The sequence below is a fragment of the Olea europaea genome, unplaced genomic scaffold (genome assembly GCF_002742605.1).
Source record: "Olea europaea var. sylvestris unplaced genomic scaffold, O_europaea_v1 scaffold489, whole genome shotgun sequence".
NCBI classification, from domain to species: domain Eukaryota; kingdom Viridiplantae; phylum Streptophyta; class Magnoliopsida; order Lamiales; family Oleaceae; genus Olea; species Olea europaea.
This window is the reverse complement of record NW_019263203.1, coordinates 1-20,910: the sequence shown is the minus strand read 5'-3', so window position 1 is coordinate 20,910 and position 20,910 is coordinate 1. Positions and strand designations below refer to the sequence as shown.

Below are 20,910 nucleotides of genomic sequence, written 5' to 3'. Positions count from 1 at the left end.
TTAGTAGTTATCTCATATTTTTCTATTTTTGGAAAAATATCTTTTTATTCTATTTTTCGAATTTTTCTTGATTTTTTTTCTATTTAAGGCGTTGTAAGTCCTTGGAGGTGACAATTCTGAAATTCAATAAAATTTTCCTTGAGAGTTTTCTCATTTTGTGATTGTTCATCTTTCCTATAATCTTCCGCTACGGCACCTACGTTTTAAGTTTGGAGATTAAAAATTTTCACACACTCAACAATGGATTTGTAACTTACTATATGCATCCAGTTTGAAGCGATATGTCATAATCGATAACTTGATCGTAAAGGTGCATACAGGTTATTGGAGTTCCACACCATTTTTCACAATGGTAACAATTCCTTTTAAGTTGGGGTTTAAGCCTGCGAAGGCAGTGAGTAACAAGGTTTGAGTATCAAAAACTCAAGTTGAAGAAAGTGTGTAATTAAGTTAGCTTTCAAGAGAAGATTAATAGTCGGAAAAGAGATAACTATCAAATATATGCTTATGGATAATGGCTACCAAAAGAATGCACATTATCAAGGGAACATACTTGTCACTAGCCATGCTTAAGTCAATTCAACTTCTCTCATTCACTATGACGTGTTTCTCCACAACATATAGCAAACGGATGTCAAGTTGGAATTCTTAAATGACCATGTTGGAAAATATGGATAATGGGTCGTCCATGTGGGGTAACCCGACCTGCAGGATTTTAAAAGGGTTGGAGGGAGTGATTTGAATTTAGAATTCAAACCCATAAATTCCAAGTAACCACTTGAAACTTTCATATAAAAGTTATGGAAAAGAGGGAAAAAATGCAAGACATGAGAAAAATGGTGAAAATTCGTATGGAAATTCACACCAAAATTAAAAAGTCCTTAGAACCATATTTTTGGCATAAAATCTCACAAAAAATGGCACTTAAATTGAGGATAATAATCACCTTCCATTGTGATCATGATTGGCACCATTGGAGAACAAGAAAATGTAGATTTTGGAACTTTAGAATGCAAGGTGATTCAATCATACAAAAAGATCTTGGAATTCATTATTTCAAGTAAGTTTTTTGACCCGAAATTCATGTCAAAGCATGCTGTGAATTCCTACATTGGTATCATAGCTGAAAGGTTGAATTCCACATGATAGAATTGGGTGATGAATCTTGTATGCAAAGTTTTGAAACCTTATGTGGTATTTAGTGGCATCATTTGATAATTTATTGCCATTTGTTCGTTCATCTTCATGCAGTAAGATTAGTGTGGTTAGAAAGGTATTCTCATAAGCTTTCCAACCACATAAAGAACTCAAAATTTGGACTTAAAACGAAGAAGTTGTGAGTTTTTGAAATTTGGATGATAATCTGAATTTTATGCATGAAACTTGATAAAATCCTGAAATTCATCACGTGATAACTTTTTGTACATTAAGTTTCATGTAGTCAATTTGGTATGGTTGGATAGATCTTCTCGAGACCTTTCTAACAATTTAAAGATAATTAATTTTGGAATTGAGACGAGAAAGTATACCCTCCCAAAGTTTAGATGAAAATCTGTTTTTTTTAGTGAAAAATTTGTAAAATTAGAAACTTCATCAGATGATAACTTCTTTCACATTGTGTTTCATGATGCCCAATTGATATGGTTGGATAGATCTCCTTGATACCTTTCCAACAATATAAAGAACATAAATTTTGGCCTTGGGATGAAGAAGTTATGGCCCCTCGAAATATTGATAAAAAAATCTGAAAATTATGTATGTTTTTTTTTTTAAAAGATGAACAATACTTTTTTCCCATTTTTTAGTCTCGATCGGATCTGTTTAGGTCCAGGACACAATCTAAAAAGTTGATATTATGAAATCTGACCACACAGATAAACTCAAAACGTTAAAATTGATTAGAGAGACGAATTAACGAATTTTTTTCATTGAATAAGCGCCGCGGATTGGCGCGTAGTAGGTGTTCAATGCCCTTTTTTTATTAAAAAAAAAAGGTTAAAAGTTGGAATGTCAAATAAAATTACCATTTGACTTTTTCAAATGAATTTTAGAAAATTACAAATTGGTCCTTCAAATATTCTTGATTTTTATGTGCAATTAAAATTAATTTTCAAATAATCAAAAATATTTTTTTAGACTCGATTAAATTCTAAATTTTTTATAAAAATCGAGAATGTTTGTTAAGCAGTATTTGCCTAATAGGAGTTATTTTTTTTGAAGTGTTTTATTTTTAAATGAAAAATACTCCGAAAGTATTCAAAATACCGCATTATATATACATTCACGAGTTTTGTAGACCTTAATTAGATTATGTGATTATTGTGACTTGTTTTCAAATTTTTGTGCTTGATCAAATATGGCTAGATCTGTGCACATTTATAGCATCCTTAGAAGGAATGCTAGAAAATCAAAGGCTATGAAACTTATTGAAATGTTCCATACTTATCGATATAAATGAATGGATCTGGAACATGACCTATTGTGGAACACGTAAATATTTTGGGGTATAAGTTTTTGATGACAAGTAGAATATAATAATTCTAATATCACTTCCCAGTTATTAGGACTGTGTTGCGACCGTGATTTAGATGGGATTGAGAATTTATAAAATAAAACTTAAACGATGTTAGTTTTATTTTTGAATTATAATTGAAGTTATCTTCTGAAAGAATTAATTTGTTATATCATGATGCATGTTATGATTGGATAAATGTGCATATTTATATTTTTATTGCATATTATGAAATTATCTAATTGAATACATCATGTATTATTATAAATGCTAAGGTCAGTAGAATTAGTGAGATTCTCACTTAGACCTATTGATTGTCAGTTAAGTGATAGTTCGGTGATTGGAGAATTTAGAGAAAATCTCACCAAAAACTATTTGATTCATCAACTAAGTGGGAGTTCTGAAATTGGAAGAATTAATGTGATTCTTACTTAGAACCCATGGAATTTTGCATTATTAAATTAAGTTTATGATAGTGAAACGATAGTATTGCGGACGATGATTGGGAACATGGTGAACTTTCGACTCTGTGCCTAAGGTTGAACTATCGTAGATGTTAAATTGCATTAATGTAAAATTAAATATATGCATAAATGTGCATTGATTAAGAATAACATGTCTCTAAAAATTTGATAGATCATGACATCAAAATCTATAGAAGTTAACCTTAATAAAGGTGATAAACTAAATGCGATAACATTTGGCATGATAAGATTTTAAATGTACTAGAAGGACATGATGCTTTAGAGAGCATCAACCACGTAATAGAAGACCTTATATAGGTCATACTACTCTAGAGAATAAAAATCAGAATCGAACTTAGTCGAATACGAGAAAATGTGAATTTTAGTATTCGAGCATTTAAATTGTTAAGTTATGTTATAAATGATCTTTTTTTCTCAAATGTGACTTAGTTGGTGGTTAGCATAGTGTTAACATTTTCATTGGTCACATTAATTTTAGATGAGTAGTAAGTTCAAATTAGTCTTTTCTTAATATATTGAATTTTGAAAGTCATTGTGACTTACAAATTGAAGTGTCAATTTTTTCTATTGATACTACTCGCTATGTGAGTTAAAAGCGGTGTGACTTGATGTTACTAAGTCTCCAGGATTTGCTTGTGTAGCAATGTTCTAGCTTGCATAAGATTTTGAATTTTAAGCATTGAATGAGTTGGAACAAATGCGGGATAGATGTGGGGGACTGGTAAAGTGACCAAGACGAACTATCAAATAGTAAGTGAACGAAAGTGGTTTTGGTAGAGGATCAATGTTATAAAGGTTCAAGTGCTTCACCTATACGATTTGAATCTCTTAGCTCAAAAGTGGTTAAGCTAAAAGATATTGCACTTGAATATATTCCTCTTAGTGTTGTTTACGTGTCAACATTATACATATTGGATCTTATCTTGTATGGATAGTGGATTCAAAGGTTAGAAACCCACTTTATATGAGATCAAAAGGTATATTATTCTATTGTCGAGTTTTTGACTTGATACAAAGTAGATATATACAAATAATAAAGATGGAGTGGATGTTTATATGATTGATATGGGAATTTAATATTTCAAAGTGGAGAGACGGACCTCCTATTTGATATTAAGATAATATCAAAGACTCCACTAAATTTGATCTCAGTTATTGTTCTTCTAAGAGTGGTCTGTTACTCGAACTTTTGCGTGATATTTCTATTCGTACTCACAGTGATGATGTTTATTATGATTCTGGATATTTATGCAATTGTTTGAGGTTTTGAGTTGAGAAAACTATTCAAAACTGTAAAAGCTAAATTTTCATAGAATAAATCCATCCAAATTTCTTTGCGGACTGTGATTAAAAGAGATAGAAATGGAACTTTACTTTTTATTACATTTATAAATGGATTCACGCATTTCATATATGCCTCTGATTTTCTTAAATTGAAGATATTGTACTTGTTTAGATTTTTCTGAAGTCAAGTAGAAAATCAAATTGTTGAAGTGAAGACTTTGAGAATTATCTGATGTCATGAATCTCTATCACGAGATATTAATGATATATGCAATGAAATAGATAATCTAATGTGGGTTATCATAGACTCTTAATTGACTATATATGTTCTCGATAATAGTATGTTAAGAACATGAGGTGTCTCAATGACATACATGTAGTCAAAAAATGTACTTAAGTGAAATTTTTGGATGGATATCGAGTCATAAGATATGACATTTGACATTTTTTCCAATAAGGGAGAAAAAGATTGGAGAACATCGTTGAAATTGATATTATATGTATTGATAAATCAGTTTTGAATATATTAGAGATGTTTCAAACTTCTAATTCAAGTGAGAGTAATCTCTTTCCGAATTGGACTTATCTATCCAAGTGGGAGCCATATAAGAACTGTCTAATTTCAAGGATTCTTGGTTCCAAGTTGGATCTAAGAGCTAGTTCAAAAAATCAAAAGAGGAATTTCGAGAAAAGTGATGGAAGTCTATATATGGAGAATATAATTTCAACATAATCTGGGATATGGTGAAAATTCTATGCGGACATTATATTTATCGAAACATTCAGGTTCTTGAAAGTTAAGTGGGAGACTAGTGAGTCTCTGATAGATAAAACTCATTTTTAAAAAAAGGTTATACTCAATATCAGTATATTGAGTTGGGTAAATTTTTTCATAATAATGGGATTCGCTTCCATACATCAATGCTAGCTGTGATGGTATGTTTAAATTTAGAGCTACACCAAATCGACCTAGAGACTGTATTTCTATTCTCAATTGAGAAATGATTAAAGATGTCAACATTAATCGACTTTTAGATTACATGTTAAAGCCTTTTGTTTTGTATTGTGGTAACTTTACAGTTACACGCATGGCCAAATATAATCATCTCGACAACCGTACTTGAGTTTTTAACAGGGTTAAATCTCGTACAAGAATTTCGTCGTATGGACGAAAATTACTGTATTTGTATAAAAGGTCTGATGGTAGGTTGTAATACTAATATTGATATTGGTGACATTGGATTGGCTAAGCATGATAAGAAGTGTATAGAGACCAATTTGAAATGACTGTCGTCATTTTTTGAAACAAAAGACATGGGTTTATCAAATTGTATGATTTGTGCTAAGAATACTTTTCGTATGTTCTTGCTATATTATAAGAGTTTTATACTATAAATGCTCATGTGAAATTGCAACTGTGACCATATAAGTCTTCACAAATGTCCAAAGACTTCATAAGTGCACAAAGAAATATCCAGAGAATCATATCTAGTACGATTAAGAGTTAGGAGATAGAAGTATACTATGATATATACTTTTCCTAACAATGATCATGCCACGGATCTAATCAGTATGTATCAATATTATCTTTAGAAAATGCATTGTGATACCTGAAGGGTGCTGCTGTCAGTTATTCTATTTCGTTGTCAAAGGAATAACTTATGATTGGAATAGATATACAATTGTTGACTAAGAATGAGAGTTAGTCGAACACAATTAGTTATTTGACTTGTGCGCTTTTGCTATATAGAGTAGCAAGAAGCATATGTTGTTATGTATATCTTGGCAGTTAAAGAAATTGTTTGGTATAGATGTATTGAGCATCTAATGATACTAGTTGAGAATATGATATCCATGATAGTTACGCAATTATCTTATATGTTAAGATCTCAAGTATTAAAATAGAACCAAACAATTAATGGTAATTATGTGAGAAACATTAGCAAAAAAAAAATGTCTTTGCGATATATCTACGTAAATGATGATATGTAATCATCATACTCTGAAGATGTCTAGAGATACATTTGTTGATAATATGGAATCTCTAGAATTTCGTAGAATATGAGACAAACTCTTGATTGAGTTTTATGTGCCCATGGATGAACGATTTAAAGTTCATGTGTAATCTAATATTGGGATTACAAGATAAATGATTTGTATGCACATATAAAGTATGTCGAGCGGGTTGAAATTGGCTTACTCACACAAGCAATCGCCTCAGATATTTTAAGATGTGCTGAGATGAGACACAGGGATCATGTTGTATACATGATCTAGTCGCCTTGATAGTGTTCATTTTGTTTACATGATCTAGTCACTTTGATAAGGTATTAAGATGATATTACAGCAAGTAATCGAAATGAACTTCTCTATCCATTAAACCCGTTTAGTAGCTAGATCAAGTTCTCGATTTGAGAATGCCTGGAAGAATGAACATAAGGAGAACTCAAGTTAAGTATCGAGGAATACTTGAACTAGGATCTGTACGATGTTATTTGTTTACAAAGAATATGACATACACTCTAAGAAAGGAAGAAAACATCGTAGCACGTGTTTCATACCGCGTGTGCTTTTACGACCAATATTGGGTAAATGAGTGAATGGATCCCTGCTTCCTCATTGTATGAGACCCTAAGGTTTACGTAACCTCATATATATCTTTATAACTTTTGACTGTTTCTTGAGGTTTTATTTCTGTGTTGCTACTTTAACATGTTGCCAATGACTATAATTGATTTGGTTTGATGGGGCATGTCTAGGACAGCAGCTGATTTAAAATCGAAGGATTCAAGTAGGAAAGGAAAACTATTTTGACCAACATTTATGTTTGTACTCACCGGCCAGATAATTGTGTTTAACCATTTGGGGTATAGAATGCAATTGTGAATACAATAATATGATGCGGAGTTCAAGTATGTTCCACAAATACTCGAGGGATCGAAAATACTTGAATTAATGTTGGAAAATGAGTTTGGGCATAACTAGATGTGGTGTTCCTCCTCTAGTAGAGCTACTATATATCCCTAACAGGTTTATAGTACCGTAAGCTCTAATATTACTCGTTGGTCGCACGATCTATTTGCCGTATGAATCTTTGTGAAATAGATCTTGAGAAGGATTTAAGGTGTGACATCTATTATCAGTTGTGGTTCGGATCAACCCCATCATGTGTGAGTAAGAGATGTTGGAAATTACGGATAATGGGTCGCCCATGTGAGGTGACCCGACCTGCAGGATTTTAAAAGGGTTGGAGGGAGTGGTTTGAATTTAGAATTCAAACACATAGATTTGAATTTAGAATTCAAACACATAACTCCCAAGTAACCACTTGAAACTTCCATATAAAGGTTATGGAAAAGAGGGAAAAATACAAGACATGAGAAAAATGGTGAAAATTCGTATGGAAATTAACACCAAAATTAACAAGTCCTTAGAACCATATTTTTGACATAAAATCTCACAAAAAATGGCACTTAGATTGTGGATAATAATATCCTTCCATTGTGATCTGGATTGGCACCATTGGAGAACAAGAAAATGTAGATTTTGGAGCTTTAGAATGCAAGGTGATACAATCACACAAAAAGATCTTGAAATTCATCATTTCAAGTAAGTTTCTTGACCCGAAATTCATGTCAAAGCATGTTGCGAATTCCTATGGACCATATTAATAATCGCCCCTTCAATGGAAAACTCTTTAATTATCGTACTCATTTTCAATCATACATTCACTTAATAACATATTTTGGGCATAAACCCAAATTTTTTTTAACTTTTTAATCTCATATTTTTCAAAAAATCACCTTTCAAAATATTGCTTTTCCTCAATATTGGCTATCAAACGGGGGCTAAAAATATTCATATGATATATGCAAGCTCCAAAGATATCTATGTGAACAAAAACGAAAAATGAAATTTATTTAGTACATGAGAACTGTCCCAAAACCGTAGCAATGAAAATTATTTTTAAACTCGAATTTGCAAATCATCAAAACTCTCGAATCTCCTTAGAGAAATTAATTATTCTTCTAATCTCGAATTTGGAAATAATCAAAACTCTCGAATCTCCTGAGTGACATCCAATGGGGAAGATGAGACAGATGGTATCATCAGAAATGAATCCAATTAGTTAAAATGTGGTGAACTTGAGGGAAAGAAATGTGTAAAATTCTGATTGAAACAGGGTAAACTTTTAAAACAAATATTAAAAGGATCATAACAATTAGAATAAACCTGGCCATTCCCCATAGTATTGCTGCTGTCATTCTCATTATTCATGATATCTTTATCAGGGCTCTCAATATTTTCATCATCGTGATGACTACTCGTCTCGGATTTCTGTTTAGAAGACTCGTCATCATCCTTCGAGCGTGGGAGTCCAGTGAGTTTTTGCACCAATATCATGAAATCACGAGGGTTCGTGTGGATTATCTTGGGAGAATCAGCGTAAATGATAACTGGGTGTCGCGGTTGAGGCTTGGTCGTGGTGGCAGCCACGCCATTAGCTATGGACGAAGACAATCTTGATACAGGTGATTTCTTGATAAAATGCCATTCATTTTTTATCTTCAAAGGCGATGGAGTAATAGGGTTGATTCTCTCTGTATTTTTTATTTTTTTAAATCTATCATGCATGTTTGCTACCCTTGAAAGGGTTACTTATAAGAAGATATGTATGTTTCATGAAAAAAAAATCAAAATAACAAATAAGTTACTTATTTTGACGTAGTAAAAAAAAAAAGGTAAGATAAAAGCAGAAATGAGCCCAGACGTGAATTCTTTCACTTTAAAATTGGTAATTATCTTTAGTTGAAAAGAAAAATTTACCTGTTTGGAATTAAAATTTTACTTAAAATCAAGTTTGACTTGATTTTGAGCTTAACTAATAAATATTATTTATTTTAATTGAAAAAAAATATTTACTCGGAAAAATTGTAGACATCATCCCCTATTTTTGTCCACTTAGCACTTATATTTCTAACTTTCGTTCCTTGGTAACTCTATTTCCAACCTTTCACGTTTTCACATCTATCGTCCTCCTTGATCGAAACTGTTCCAAAAGACTGTAAGTTTGCATAAAAAAACGAAACTGACATCTACGTTAGGTAAATAAAAAAGGAAAAAAGCCAAAAAGAAATTCAAAAATAAGAAAATAATGCCTTCTGGTGCGGTTGGTGTAGGTCTTATGGGAAAGAAGACCAAGGGTTCTCAGTAATTCCATTTTTTCTTGTTTTTGTTCAAGTTAGAGGGTATTTTCATCTTAATGCATAACTTTAATGGAAATTTTGGATTGAAATAAAGATTGGAAATAGAAGTGTGAAAGAGCGTAAGATTGAGTACCGGGATTGTAATCTTTTTTAGCTTTTGACTTATTTATTTAGGAGAAAATTTAATAATAATTTTTTTAAGCTTAGCCAAACAGGCATATTTGTGCTGTGAATGTAATCAAAACATACTCCAAAAAATATTGAACTAACTTTTAAAACTCATAAGTTGTTAAGTAGTGGATAAATTCCATTTACATGTATATCACATTCCCTTCACATTCACTTTATTTATTATAGTTCCATGTTAACCATTTCATATTAAAAAAAAATAAAAAAATTGATTCATTTATATTTATGTCAACAAACATGGGAACAAAGTTTCCCTCTAGGGTAAAACGGACTTGTGTATATGTTCTAAAAAGCGTAATGTGTTCCGACGTGTGGAGGCCAAGCTAGAGGCTAGGCACAGACGTAAAAAAACATTTAAAAAAGGCATTTTCTTATTTTAATTTTTAATCAATCGAAAAATTGTTTAATAATTAAAAGTAATACCTACCAAACATCTAAGACAAATTTATAGTAAATTTATTTCCCAAAGTTTTTAACAAAAATGTAAGTTTCAAATGTAAATATTAAATCGTAAATAAATAAGATTTTTTTGGAGATTTCCTTTGTTTAAGGCTTCGAGTGACTATTTTGAATTTAGAAATGACGAAGTGAAGATATCAACATTTAAGTTTTAACTTAGAAGAATTTTAAAATATTAATAATAATAATTAAAAAATTTAAAAATGATAATTATACGCGTTTAAGTGTACATGACCCCTCTTAGGTGCGCATTAGCGGTCAACGATTGTCGTTGATTGCTAGATAGTTTCCGCCACGCATCGCAGCACCTTTTAGAACAGTGTTCTAAAGGTAATAATCATGTTAGCTGCATTATTATTATTATTATTATTATTATTATTGTGACTCAAGTGTCCGAACTTCGCTCGACTAATCTTGAGGAGTGAGTTGCGCCATATTTTTATTGCACTTAAAATATTCAATCTTCGCTCATTATAGTGGTGAGTTCCATGAATTTTGCTCGGAGGGGTTGGATTAACATATATATGGACACCATTGTCTGTGAATCATGCGGGGGCACGTCTCCTTTTTTCTACTCCTTCAGCTTGGGCACAGCAACAAGGCAAGTCGTGATTTTCTTCTTACTATTTCAGAGTGAATTGGTCTTCTCCATGGTTTTTTTTTTTTTTTTTTTTCACCATGGTTTATCTTTTGATGTTATGTTGTCAAAGTAATTTTGTTGTTGACATGCTTATAGTTGAGAAAGCAGCTATGGTTTTAAGCTTGAAGCTGGAAACTGCCCATGGCTTAACAATTCATGCACAGTTATGACAATATACACTTCATAACATTTTCAGTCTAATGAGGTAATATTTTGAATCACGTCCAGGCACAAAAGCTTATAAGTTTATGTGGCCGGAAACCTCTTATATTACCTTATATAGTTGGCTGCAAAGGCAGACAAAATCAATCTATCAAAGATGCCAATTTTGCTACTTTTTCTAATGGACAAGATCAAAGATTAGTGTTTATTCCTCCTTGTGTACTGATGGTAAACGAAGACATTTCACCAGTGGGCAAAAATATTGACAATGGAACAAGTAAAACAGATTCGATCATTCACCGAAAACTCATCAATAGTACCCAAACGGTTGCAGATGAAAACTTGCTGGAGAATGAAACTGTCAGGGAACTGCTGAAGTAGGAGATTTTTCTTGCTCAGCCCTAGAGGATAATTTTGCAAGTAGAAATGGTAAAGCTAGTGAGATTAATGGAGAAATGCTGGCTGAAGCAGGCAATTTGCAAACAAGGAAGCTGCCTAAGTAATTGACAAGTGACAGGGGACTAGTGCCAATCGTGCAGCCTCGAGAAATTAGGTTCACTTCTTGGATGTTCTTTTCATTTCCAACGTATTACTCATATTTTTGTCGAAATAATTTTGCTGTCTTCTTTCTGTCAAAATATGTGCTCCTAACATAATGAACCTAAACTGATCCTGCATTGTTGAATCTAGGTTATTGCTGCATTTCATGAAGATATTTTATTTCTATTTCTGTGTTATTTTGATGTGGCGGATTGGATCCTCGCACGAGTTTTTCCTCAAAGTTCCAAAACATCATGTAATTTCTCATTTCTTCCCAATAACTAAGGCTCTCCTAATGCACTAAAATTTAACGTCTATCACAGCTCAAGTGTTCAGCTCCAGTATCGGCCACAAATTTTCATTCACAAACATCTGGTGTACCGAGTATTGTTGGCCTAGGGTTACAACTTAAGGACCCAGGGAGGCATTAAGTGGAATTACACAATATCTCTAAGGGTGTGTTTGATTGTCATTATTTTCCATCTAAATTCCTACTTTTGTGCTGTTTGATTGATATTTTTTTTCATGAAAAATGTTTTCTCATGAAAAATGTTTTCTCACTTTTGGTCACATGGCCACATTTTCCTTGAAATCAAGGAAAATATTTTCTTTGGGGAAAGGGGATTTTATTTTCCAGGCAATTGATAACTACCATAATTCAACCCACTCATTCATGGTAAACCTCTTTCCCTCTCATAAACCTTTCCTTTCCCATTGGATTCTCTGCTTCACAAAACCCATTGATTTGTTTTTTCGGGCTTTCTCGATTCTCTGCCAATCAATTCATAATGTTGGCATTTCTCGATTTCTTTGTTTTAGTTAATTCAAATCCACGGCAAATTTCGTCTACAACGAAATCGGGATATTGAAACCCTAATTCGCGGACCACCTCCCATACCACCGCCTCATCACGACGAAGCTTTTGCACGTATGGGTCATCAGCAATTTCGATTATGAACGAACAGATTGGGACAGTTCATATGCATGGACAGTTCCAAATTATTTTCCATTTCATGGATAATTTCTCAATGTCGATTTTTAAGCCTTCTGCTATTTTATTTATTCATCTGATCTCAATTTTCCTACAGGAGTTATTAGCTGAAATGATTTCTTTCTTGCGGTCGACTTCCTGAGGTGAAGTGGGCTGGAATGGAGGCTTTGGTAATTCTGTTTGCATGTTGATGAATTCTGGGTGAGGAATTTCACTTCGTTGATTAATTGTAATATTTTCTTTTGTTAATCACTTCAATGATATCCTAGTTAATAATTTGTTGTGATTGTATATAGGGCTGGTGATGGTAATGGGAGCCCTCATTCCTGGTTTGACACGGAAATATCCACCTCATGATTCATGAATACGTATTTGTTGTGCTTTTGGTGGTGGGTTTGATCCTTTTCACCATAGCAAATGCCCACAATTCGCTGAATTTCAGTGTGATTGGTGTACTCATAACAAGTCTCCCAAGAAGAGATCCACCGATCCACCACCTCCCCCTCCTCCTCCTCCCATGGTCAAAAATGAAGTTCACAATAAAGACAACAGGTTTCAAATTGGAATTGAAGTAGAAGAAGAAAAAAGGATGTTGGTTTGATAGTTAGATGCTGCACATGTAATTTAACTTTTTATTCAATTTTATGGACGTCGAAGTAGTAAAATAACTGTATCCCTTACCTGCGCGTCGAAGAAATTTTATACGTCGCAATAATTGTGACATCTTTTTTAACTAGCATTTTTAATATTCGAGTAATTCTAGACTCACTTGTGATACATGAAATTAAGTATACGAGTGTGTCAACACACACACTTTAAAAGTTCACTAAGGGCGACACAATAGTTTGCATAGAGTTAATATATGCAATTATTAAGGTTCCTATAATTAATTAAATCGTTGACATTCAGATCACAATAAAAAATAAAAAAAAAATTTAAAAAAAAAGAAAAAAAGATGACACTAGTTAACTCCACTAAATAGGCTTTTGTGACAGAAGAAAGTCCTGAAAAATTGATTGAATAATTTTCATGGAAAAAGTGACAATTTCCATGGAAAAGGTGACAATTTCCATGAAAAATTGTGGCTATCAAACAATAAAAGTTGGAAAAAATAACAATTTTCATGGAAAATAATGACTATTAAATACCAAAAGATGGAAAAGTACAATATTTTTTAGATAGAAAATTAAGTTAATCAAACGCATTTAATTGACAATTTTCATGGAAATAATTTCTAGGCAATTTAATTGCCTAAGAAATATTTTATTTCCATGCAATTTTCCTGCTTATAATCAAACGCACCCTAACTGCAAAGTACAACTAGCTAATATTACCTTTTTTGGTAATTGGTTTAAAATTAAGAAAAAATGGTTAAGTATTAAAACCAAGAATTGTGGAAAAGTGACTTTTGTGTCATCTTCGACCAAATATTCGGAATTCATCTCATAGTCAAATTACAAATATAAATAGATAAATAGATTAAGTTGTTCTACTCGATCCTCGTGGTATATTTAGAATTTCAAAACCAATTTTGAATGAATCAAAAAAATTGGAAGAAAAAGAGAAAAAACTAGCCGGGAAAAATTGCTTCAATCTATTGCTCGCTTAGCACTCAAGTGATGGAACTATCACTCGAGCGACAGGAGGGCGAAAAGAATTTGTTAAAATTTAACACTGGCGCCCTAGCGTGAAGCCAGCGATAGGTTAGCGACAGTAAGGAATGCTTCCCTTCGTAAGGTTGTAGAGTTTGAGGTGTGTCTCTTCAATCATGATCTCTCATCCTCTATAAATAGGAGTTTTTAGATGTCCATTATGCATCCCATATCAAAACTCTTGCAAAACATCTCCATAATTAGTCAACCATATTCTCCAGTAGAGAAGAGAAATTCTATTTGAGTTCTCTATTGCTTGTGGTTTGAAGTGCTTTTATCACAAGTTTTGCCCATTGTAGAGAAGAGAAATTCTATTTGAGTTCTCTATTGCTTGTGGTTTGAAGTGCTTTTATCACAAGTTTTGTCCATTGTATTTTGGAAGACAAGTGCTATAAATCGTTAGCACAGTTGTAGGGTAATATTTTCTTAAGGAAAAAGTGATTATCGCTTGCCTCGGATATCTTTCTTCTTTACTTCGTGGTTTCTTTTATGGTTTATATATCATAAATTCTTTTTCCAAATTTTGTTGTGTTTAATTACACTCCTGCAAATTAAATTTTGTTACTTGGTTTGTTCATTACAAACAACCCTTTCACTACCAACTACTCAACAATCTTAAGACAATATTTGAGGTTGTTTTGTGGTTACGAACTTGTTATCTTCATCTCTGAAATAGGCTTTATGTGCTATTTCCTTCTCATTTTTTCTGTGTTAAACTTCTATTTACGTAACAGAAATAAATGCCATTGAGACTACTTCGAGTCAAACAACCGATGTACTAATAAAGTGGTTTCTCCTTTAGCTATACCACTTTAAAATACTGTAATCCACATGGGGAAAAATAAAAAAAGTTTGGAAGCATCGACTTCAAAAGATGGCAAAAAAAAGTTTTTTTTTCTTACTACGTTAAACTTGGCGAAGTTTCTAAAAGAGACTGCTCCTACAGTATAAGAAGGAGAAAATAATCATCAATCAGTTATTACTTTGGATGCATAGAAGCACTCAAATTTCCTATGCAAAAACTATATCTTAAATGGATTGGACAATACACTTTATGGAGTGTATATTTCGAAGGACTCGGCTAAGAATTTACTGGATTTATTGGAGAAAAAGTACAAGATCGAGGATGACAAAACAAAAAAGTTCATAGTTGACAAATTTTTGGACTACAAAATGGTAGACTCCAAGACTGTAATAAGTCAATTACAAGAACTTCAAGTTCAACTTCATGACATACATGCGAAAAAGATTAAATTGAATAAATCCTTCCAAGTTGCAACCATCATTAAGAAACTCCCACCGTTGTGGAGATATTTTAAGGACTGTCTCAAGCACAAATGCAAGGGATGAACTTGGATGAACTGATGGTCTGTTTGAGGATTAAAGAAGACAATAGAAAAATCGAAAGAAAGTCTATTGTCCAATTTGGAGTAAACTTTATTGAAATTGGTTTGAAGTTTGTCAACAAGAAGTGCAAGATCTTCGATGATAACTCCAAGAAAGCTAAGAAGTTTAAATGCAACTTTTACAATTGTGAAAAAGTCGAACATCGTTCAAACGAATGTCGAAAGCCTAAAAAAAAGGCACATGCAAATGTGGTTAAAAGAGACACCCTGTCTGAAAGGATACAAGAAATGAATATGTCTGCAGTTGTTTTTTGAATGTAACAACATTGGAATTCATGGGAGTGGTGGGTTGATATTGGTAGTACCCATCACGTGTGTGCAGATAAGACAATGTTCTCTAACTACGAAGAATTGGATAGAGAACAACTCTTCATGGGAAATTCTGCAAGCTTTAAAGTTGAAGGACAATGGAAAGACTTTGTTACATCCTCGATCTTGGATGGAGAACAACTATTCAGTTGTTTCTGCAAGCTCTAAAGTTGAAGGACAAAGAATTCGATGGAGACCAACTATTCACGTAAGAAATACTTCGTTAGTTTCATTGATGATTGTACAATGTATTGTTATATCTTTTTACTATGCAGTAAAGACGAAGCTTTAGATGCCTTAAAATGTTATAAGGCGAAAGTTGAGAATCAATTTGGTAAACGAATAAAGAATATTCATAATAATAGAGGAGGCGAATACGGGGCACTGTTTGAAGTATTTTGTTCAGAATCATCAAACAATGGCATCTTACTCACCTTAATCGAATGGGGTTTTTGAACGCAAAATTCGAACTCTTAAGAAATAATGAATCCAATGTTGTTAAGTTCCGGTCTATTTTAGAACTTGTGGGAGGAAGCTATTTTATCTGCAAATAGTATTCTTATCAAGATACTCCTTAAAAAATGAATGAATTATGGAAAAGCCAACCTCTTTCCTGCGTTAAACACTAGACAGTGTGGGGGGGGTGTTCGGCTGAGGTTGAAATACCTAAATCTAAACAAGTGAAAATTGATCCCTAAACGATAGATTGCTTATTTATTGGATATGCCAATAATAGTAGTGCATATCGTTTCATTGTACATAAATTTTTTTTAAAATATTCCAATAGGCTCTTTATGTGTAACATTTACTTTACTACTCCCAAAAAATATTTTTCCTACCCTTTTTTTCATTAACTTCTCTCCAAATTATTATGTTATTTTCCTACATTGAAAATTGAAATATTATGAATACATTTAATTACAGAGAATGATTTTGATTCTCAAAATTTGGAGAGTAAAACTCATCCTCTATTTTAAAATGTTAATTTAAAGACTTGATTGGAATTTAATGTTAAGAGCTGAATCTTTAAAATATAGAGGATATTATGTTTAAAGAGTCTATTGCAAATGCTCTAAGGCATTAAGTGGAGCAAAAACATATCTTCATGCACAGATAATCATGATGAGTACAACAAGCTAACGAGGTTTACTGATGCTTCTTTTTTTCAAACAAATTTTACATCACTACAAATTTGCTGCCCCTTCTAAAACAAGTTCAATACCAGAAAGTACTAAAAATATTCAGCGAAGAAATTCATACATTATTCAAGAATGTTTGTTGCTAAACAAACTTATTCAACGTGGAATAGTGTGTGCGAGGTGAGACAAATTTTGAGGCTTCACAGTTTGATTGGGAAAGCCTTGAGAGGCACCGCCTTGTGTAGTGTAATGGCAAACTTGTCACTTATGTCAACTTGTTCGGGCATTCCATTTTCGGGTTTCCAGTCGAAGTTATGAATCAAAGTTGCTAACATGATATGCACCGTTCTGTCAGCCAAAGGCATTCCAGGACATATCCTCCTTCCTGAACCGAAGGGAATGAGCACAAAATCTTGGCCTTTGAAGTCTATTTCACGATCTAAAAATCGTTCAGGCTCGAATGAGTCTGGATTCAACCAATAGCTTGAATCTCTACCGATTGCCCACATATTAACAAGTATTTCTGCATCTTTAGGAATTGTATAACCACTGATTTCTGTATCAACTTCAGCCTTGCGAGGTATTAAAAAAGGGCTAGCAGGATGATACCTAAAGATTTCTTTGATCACTGACTGCAGATATGGAAGTCTTGGAATGTCCCTTTCGTCAACTTGTTTCTTTTCTCCAACAACAGTCATAAGCTCATTTTTAGCTTTCGACATTTTCTCAGGATTGCGTATTAATTCTGCCATTGCCCATTCCACAGTGCTCGAAGTAGTATCTGTTCCTGCAACAAATAAATCCTAGTATATTCTAGAAATTAGTGATCTTTTCCGTATCTCTTTATCATTTTGTACGAAAGGAAGAGGTTCCCAAAGTTAATTGGTAGCATGATGAGTAACTAGAGTGGTTCTGTTGACAAATTCTTACACTAAGGAAATATATCGAGTACTCACCAGTAGTAAATGCTTTAGAACATCCAAGGTCATTTCGGATTTTTTTTTTTCCATGTAATCGAGGATGGCTTCTAGCACATCGTTTCTCACTGGATGATCAGGTGACTCACTTCTTGACTTCACCCGTTTATCGATCAAATCATCAAATATTGCAAATATTTTGCTGATGTGTCTCCCGAATGTACGCTTAATACCTTGAGGATCAATGGGTTCAAGAACTGGGAAGAAGTCTGCAAGATTAGGAACGACTACAACTTCCATCAAACTCCGTACAACTTCTTTTGTTCCTTGGGAAGAACTGGAATTAAATTCAGCAAAATCAATGGAGCAAAGAGTAACTGACATGAGATTAAGCGATGTGGTAAACGCAGCATCACCAATATCAACTATTTGCCCATTACTACAACAATCATGCACATAGTCACACAATTTCTTCAATTTTTCTTGGCGAAGACCCTGGCTTGCATCCAGTCTATGTGACGAGAACATTTGTTCTTTACAAATTTTCCGTATATTTCGCCATTGGCTATCCACGGGCAAATAAGCCACAGACTTTTTGAAATGATCATTTGCTCTTACGGCAGCTGGAATTGATCGAGAAGAAAAGATATGGTCGTGTTTTTGTAGTATTTGTTTGGCAATATCCGGTGATGAGACGACGATTGTATTTCTGCTCCCTAGCTTTAGATACATAAGAGGACCATAAATTTTGGAGAGTTTGGCTAGTGATTGATGGGGGCTTTGGCCAAGTTGAAGAATGTTACCAATTATCGGAAAAGGGTAAGGCCCCGGTGGTAACTTGCCGGATCTCCGTGGCCTTAGATTTAATCTTATGACATGCCACAATACAAAAGATAATACTACCAGCAGAAGTGTTAGAAAATCCATTGAAAAAACTTTCCTTTGCTGTTCTTTGTATGGCACTCAAGCTCTATTTATAACCGTAAATTGTGCCTGGGTGCAGTTTCGTTTGAGTCTATCTTGACTTCAATCTCAAACCAAAACCAAATTAGTTGGTTTGGATGAATTTCAACTCAAACCAACCCATTCTATCTCTTAAACCAAACCAAACTTCGATTAGTTGGTTTAAAAAAAAAAAAAAATCCGAATTTTAGGCCCACTTAGATTACAATAACTAAAATAACTAAATAACTTTATATTACAATAACTATTGGTTAACAAATAAAATCAAGTTAATAGAGACGGATCAATAGAAGACTTAAAAATTTTGTTGCTTTTCTATGTATTATGTGACATGATTGCCTAAGTATTGAAAAAATGTTAAGTATAAAATAATGAGCTCGAGAAATGAAATTTCCAATGCTATTGCTTACCGACAATATCATAAATTTGAGGGAATCGAGATATAGTTATGAGAGTAGGGCTGATCTTTAATTTTCATTTTTCTAAAAAAAGAGGTAAACATGTAAGTGGATTGTGTTAGTTCGATTAACCAGTAATTTGAGGCTTCAAACTATGATTGAATCAATCCACCATGATTTTGTTTAAACAATTGTTTGTGTCAAACCGACTTTGATTTAATTGGTTTGATCGGTTTTTCGATTTTTTTTGCCTAGGCCTACACAAGGGTAACTTTATTTACTCCACAATTTTTACATATTGCACCATATTTTAATTGTAATGGAAGTTATAAGTTCATGTTTGCTTTAGCTTAAAATCTTGTTAAGTTAACGTCAAAATTAATTTTAACCACATTTTCTAATATTCACAACATTTAACTACATATTTCATCAATTCTTATCAAAAGTCACTAAAAATATGATTTTTAGTTACATCAAACAACGGCTAATTTTTGAACAATATTATATTTATTTTCTTCTATTTCTTATTCATATCATTTCTTACTTGGTATATATTATCCATGATGAAGATTTTCATTGAAAAATTCCATTAGAAGGTCATATAAAGATTTATTTGCCCCTAATATTTTTAAGTGGGCCAAAAAAATAACAAATATACAAGTTCGACAATATTTTTTTCCTCATTTCAAAGTATGCTGACAAAATATTTGTACAAATACACTTATTTTTCGCTCTTGAAGTTGGAATTTGTCCAAGTTTGAAAGTCCAATAACTATATAGTAACATAACGTAAAAGCTCATTTCTTTTTCTTTATTCTTCCTACGTGCAAGGTTGGAAACTCAATATTTTATATCACAAAATAAAATTTAATAATGATCAATTGTTTTCTTTTCTCTCTGCAAGTTGGAATTCATCCACAAGATTGGAAATTCAACATTTATATCATTTACTTCTTGCTCTTGAAGTCGGAATTCATCAACATGTTTGAAAATTCAATAACTTCAAGATAACACCGCATCAAAGCACACTTATTATGTCAGGTATTTGACGTTGTAGCGTGATGATTCTCACTAAAGTCTAATATTAGCAAGCTAACCTTAGTGTCGAAGATAATGATAACCCGACTTTGCACATCAATCACATATTTTTCTGTCCAAGCTGGTATTCATCCACAGTTTTGAAAATTGAGTCTTTTCCCAAAAAAAAAATAATAAATAAATAACGAGATGATTGAATTTGATTGTGAGGAGTCTTTCTAATGGAACATTTTCAATTCATTATTTAAGGAAAAGTCAAGCTGGATAAACAGACCGTTACCCATATTTTTGAAATGCTAAACTTATTCAACGAGAAATAGTCAGACTTAACTAGTTTGGAAATACTAAACTTATTCAACGAGAAATGGTCAGACTGAGGCGGCACAGTTTGACTGGGCAAGCCTTGATAGACACTGCCTACTTCTCGCTTATGTCAACTTCTCAGGATTCCGTAGTAATTCAGTTATTGCCCACTCCACCGTGCTAGAAGTAGTGTCTGTTCTTGCAACGAATAAATCCTAATATATACGCCAGAAATTAGTGATCGATCATTATACAGTATGGAAGTATATGAATACTAAGTTTATTTTATTTCACTCGCGAGAAGGAGATCCTTTAA

The 20,910-nt window shown here is 32.9% G+C and overlaps 2 protein-coding genes across 2 annotated transcripts; both read right to left on the bottom strand.

Moving 5' to 3' along the window:
• Positions 1-6,657: 6,657 nt before the first annotated feature.
• On the bottom strand, positions 6,658-8,916 carry LOC111388357 (VQ motif-containing protein 20-like). The gene is made up of 2 exons (XM_023013037.1): positions 8,515-8,916; positions 6,658-6,702 (listed from the first exon to the last, which is right to left on the bottom strand). Exons 1-2 carry the CDS (start codon positions 8,914-8,916, stop codon positions 6,658-6,660), a joined length of 447 nt encoding a protein of 148 aa, XP_022868805.1.
• An 8,005-nt stretch (positions 8,917-16,921) lies between these two features.
• LOC111388378 (ferruginol synthase-like) lies at positions 16,922-18,847 on the bottom strand. The gene is made up of 2 exons (XM_023013060.1): positions 17,932-18,847; positions 16,922-17,778 (listed from the first exon to the last, which is right to left on the bottom strand). The coding sequence occupies exons 1-2, from the start codon at positions 18,817-18,819 to the stop codon at positions 17,176-17,178; spliced, it is 1,491 nt and encodes a 496-aa protein (XP_022868828.1). The 5' UTR covers positions 18,820-18,847; the 3' UTR covers positions 16,922-17,175.
• Positions 18,848-20,910: the final 2,063 nt, after the last annotated feature.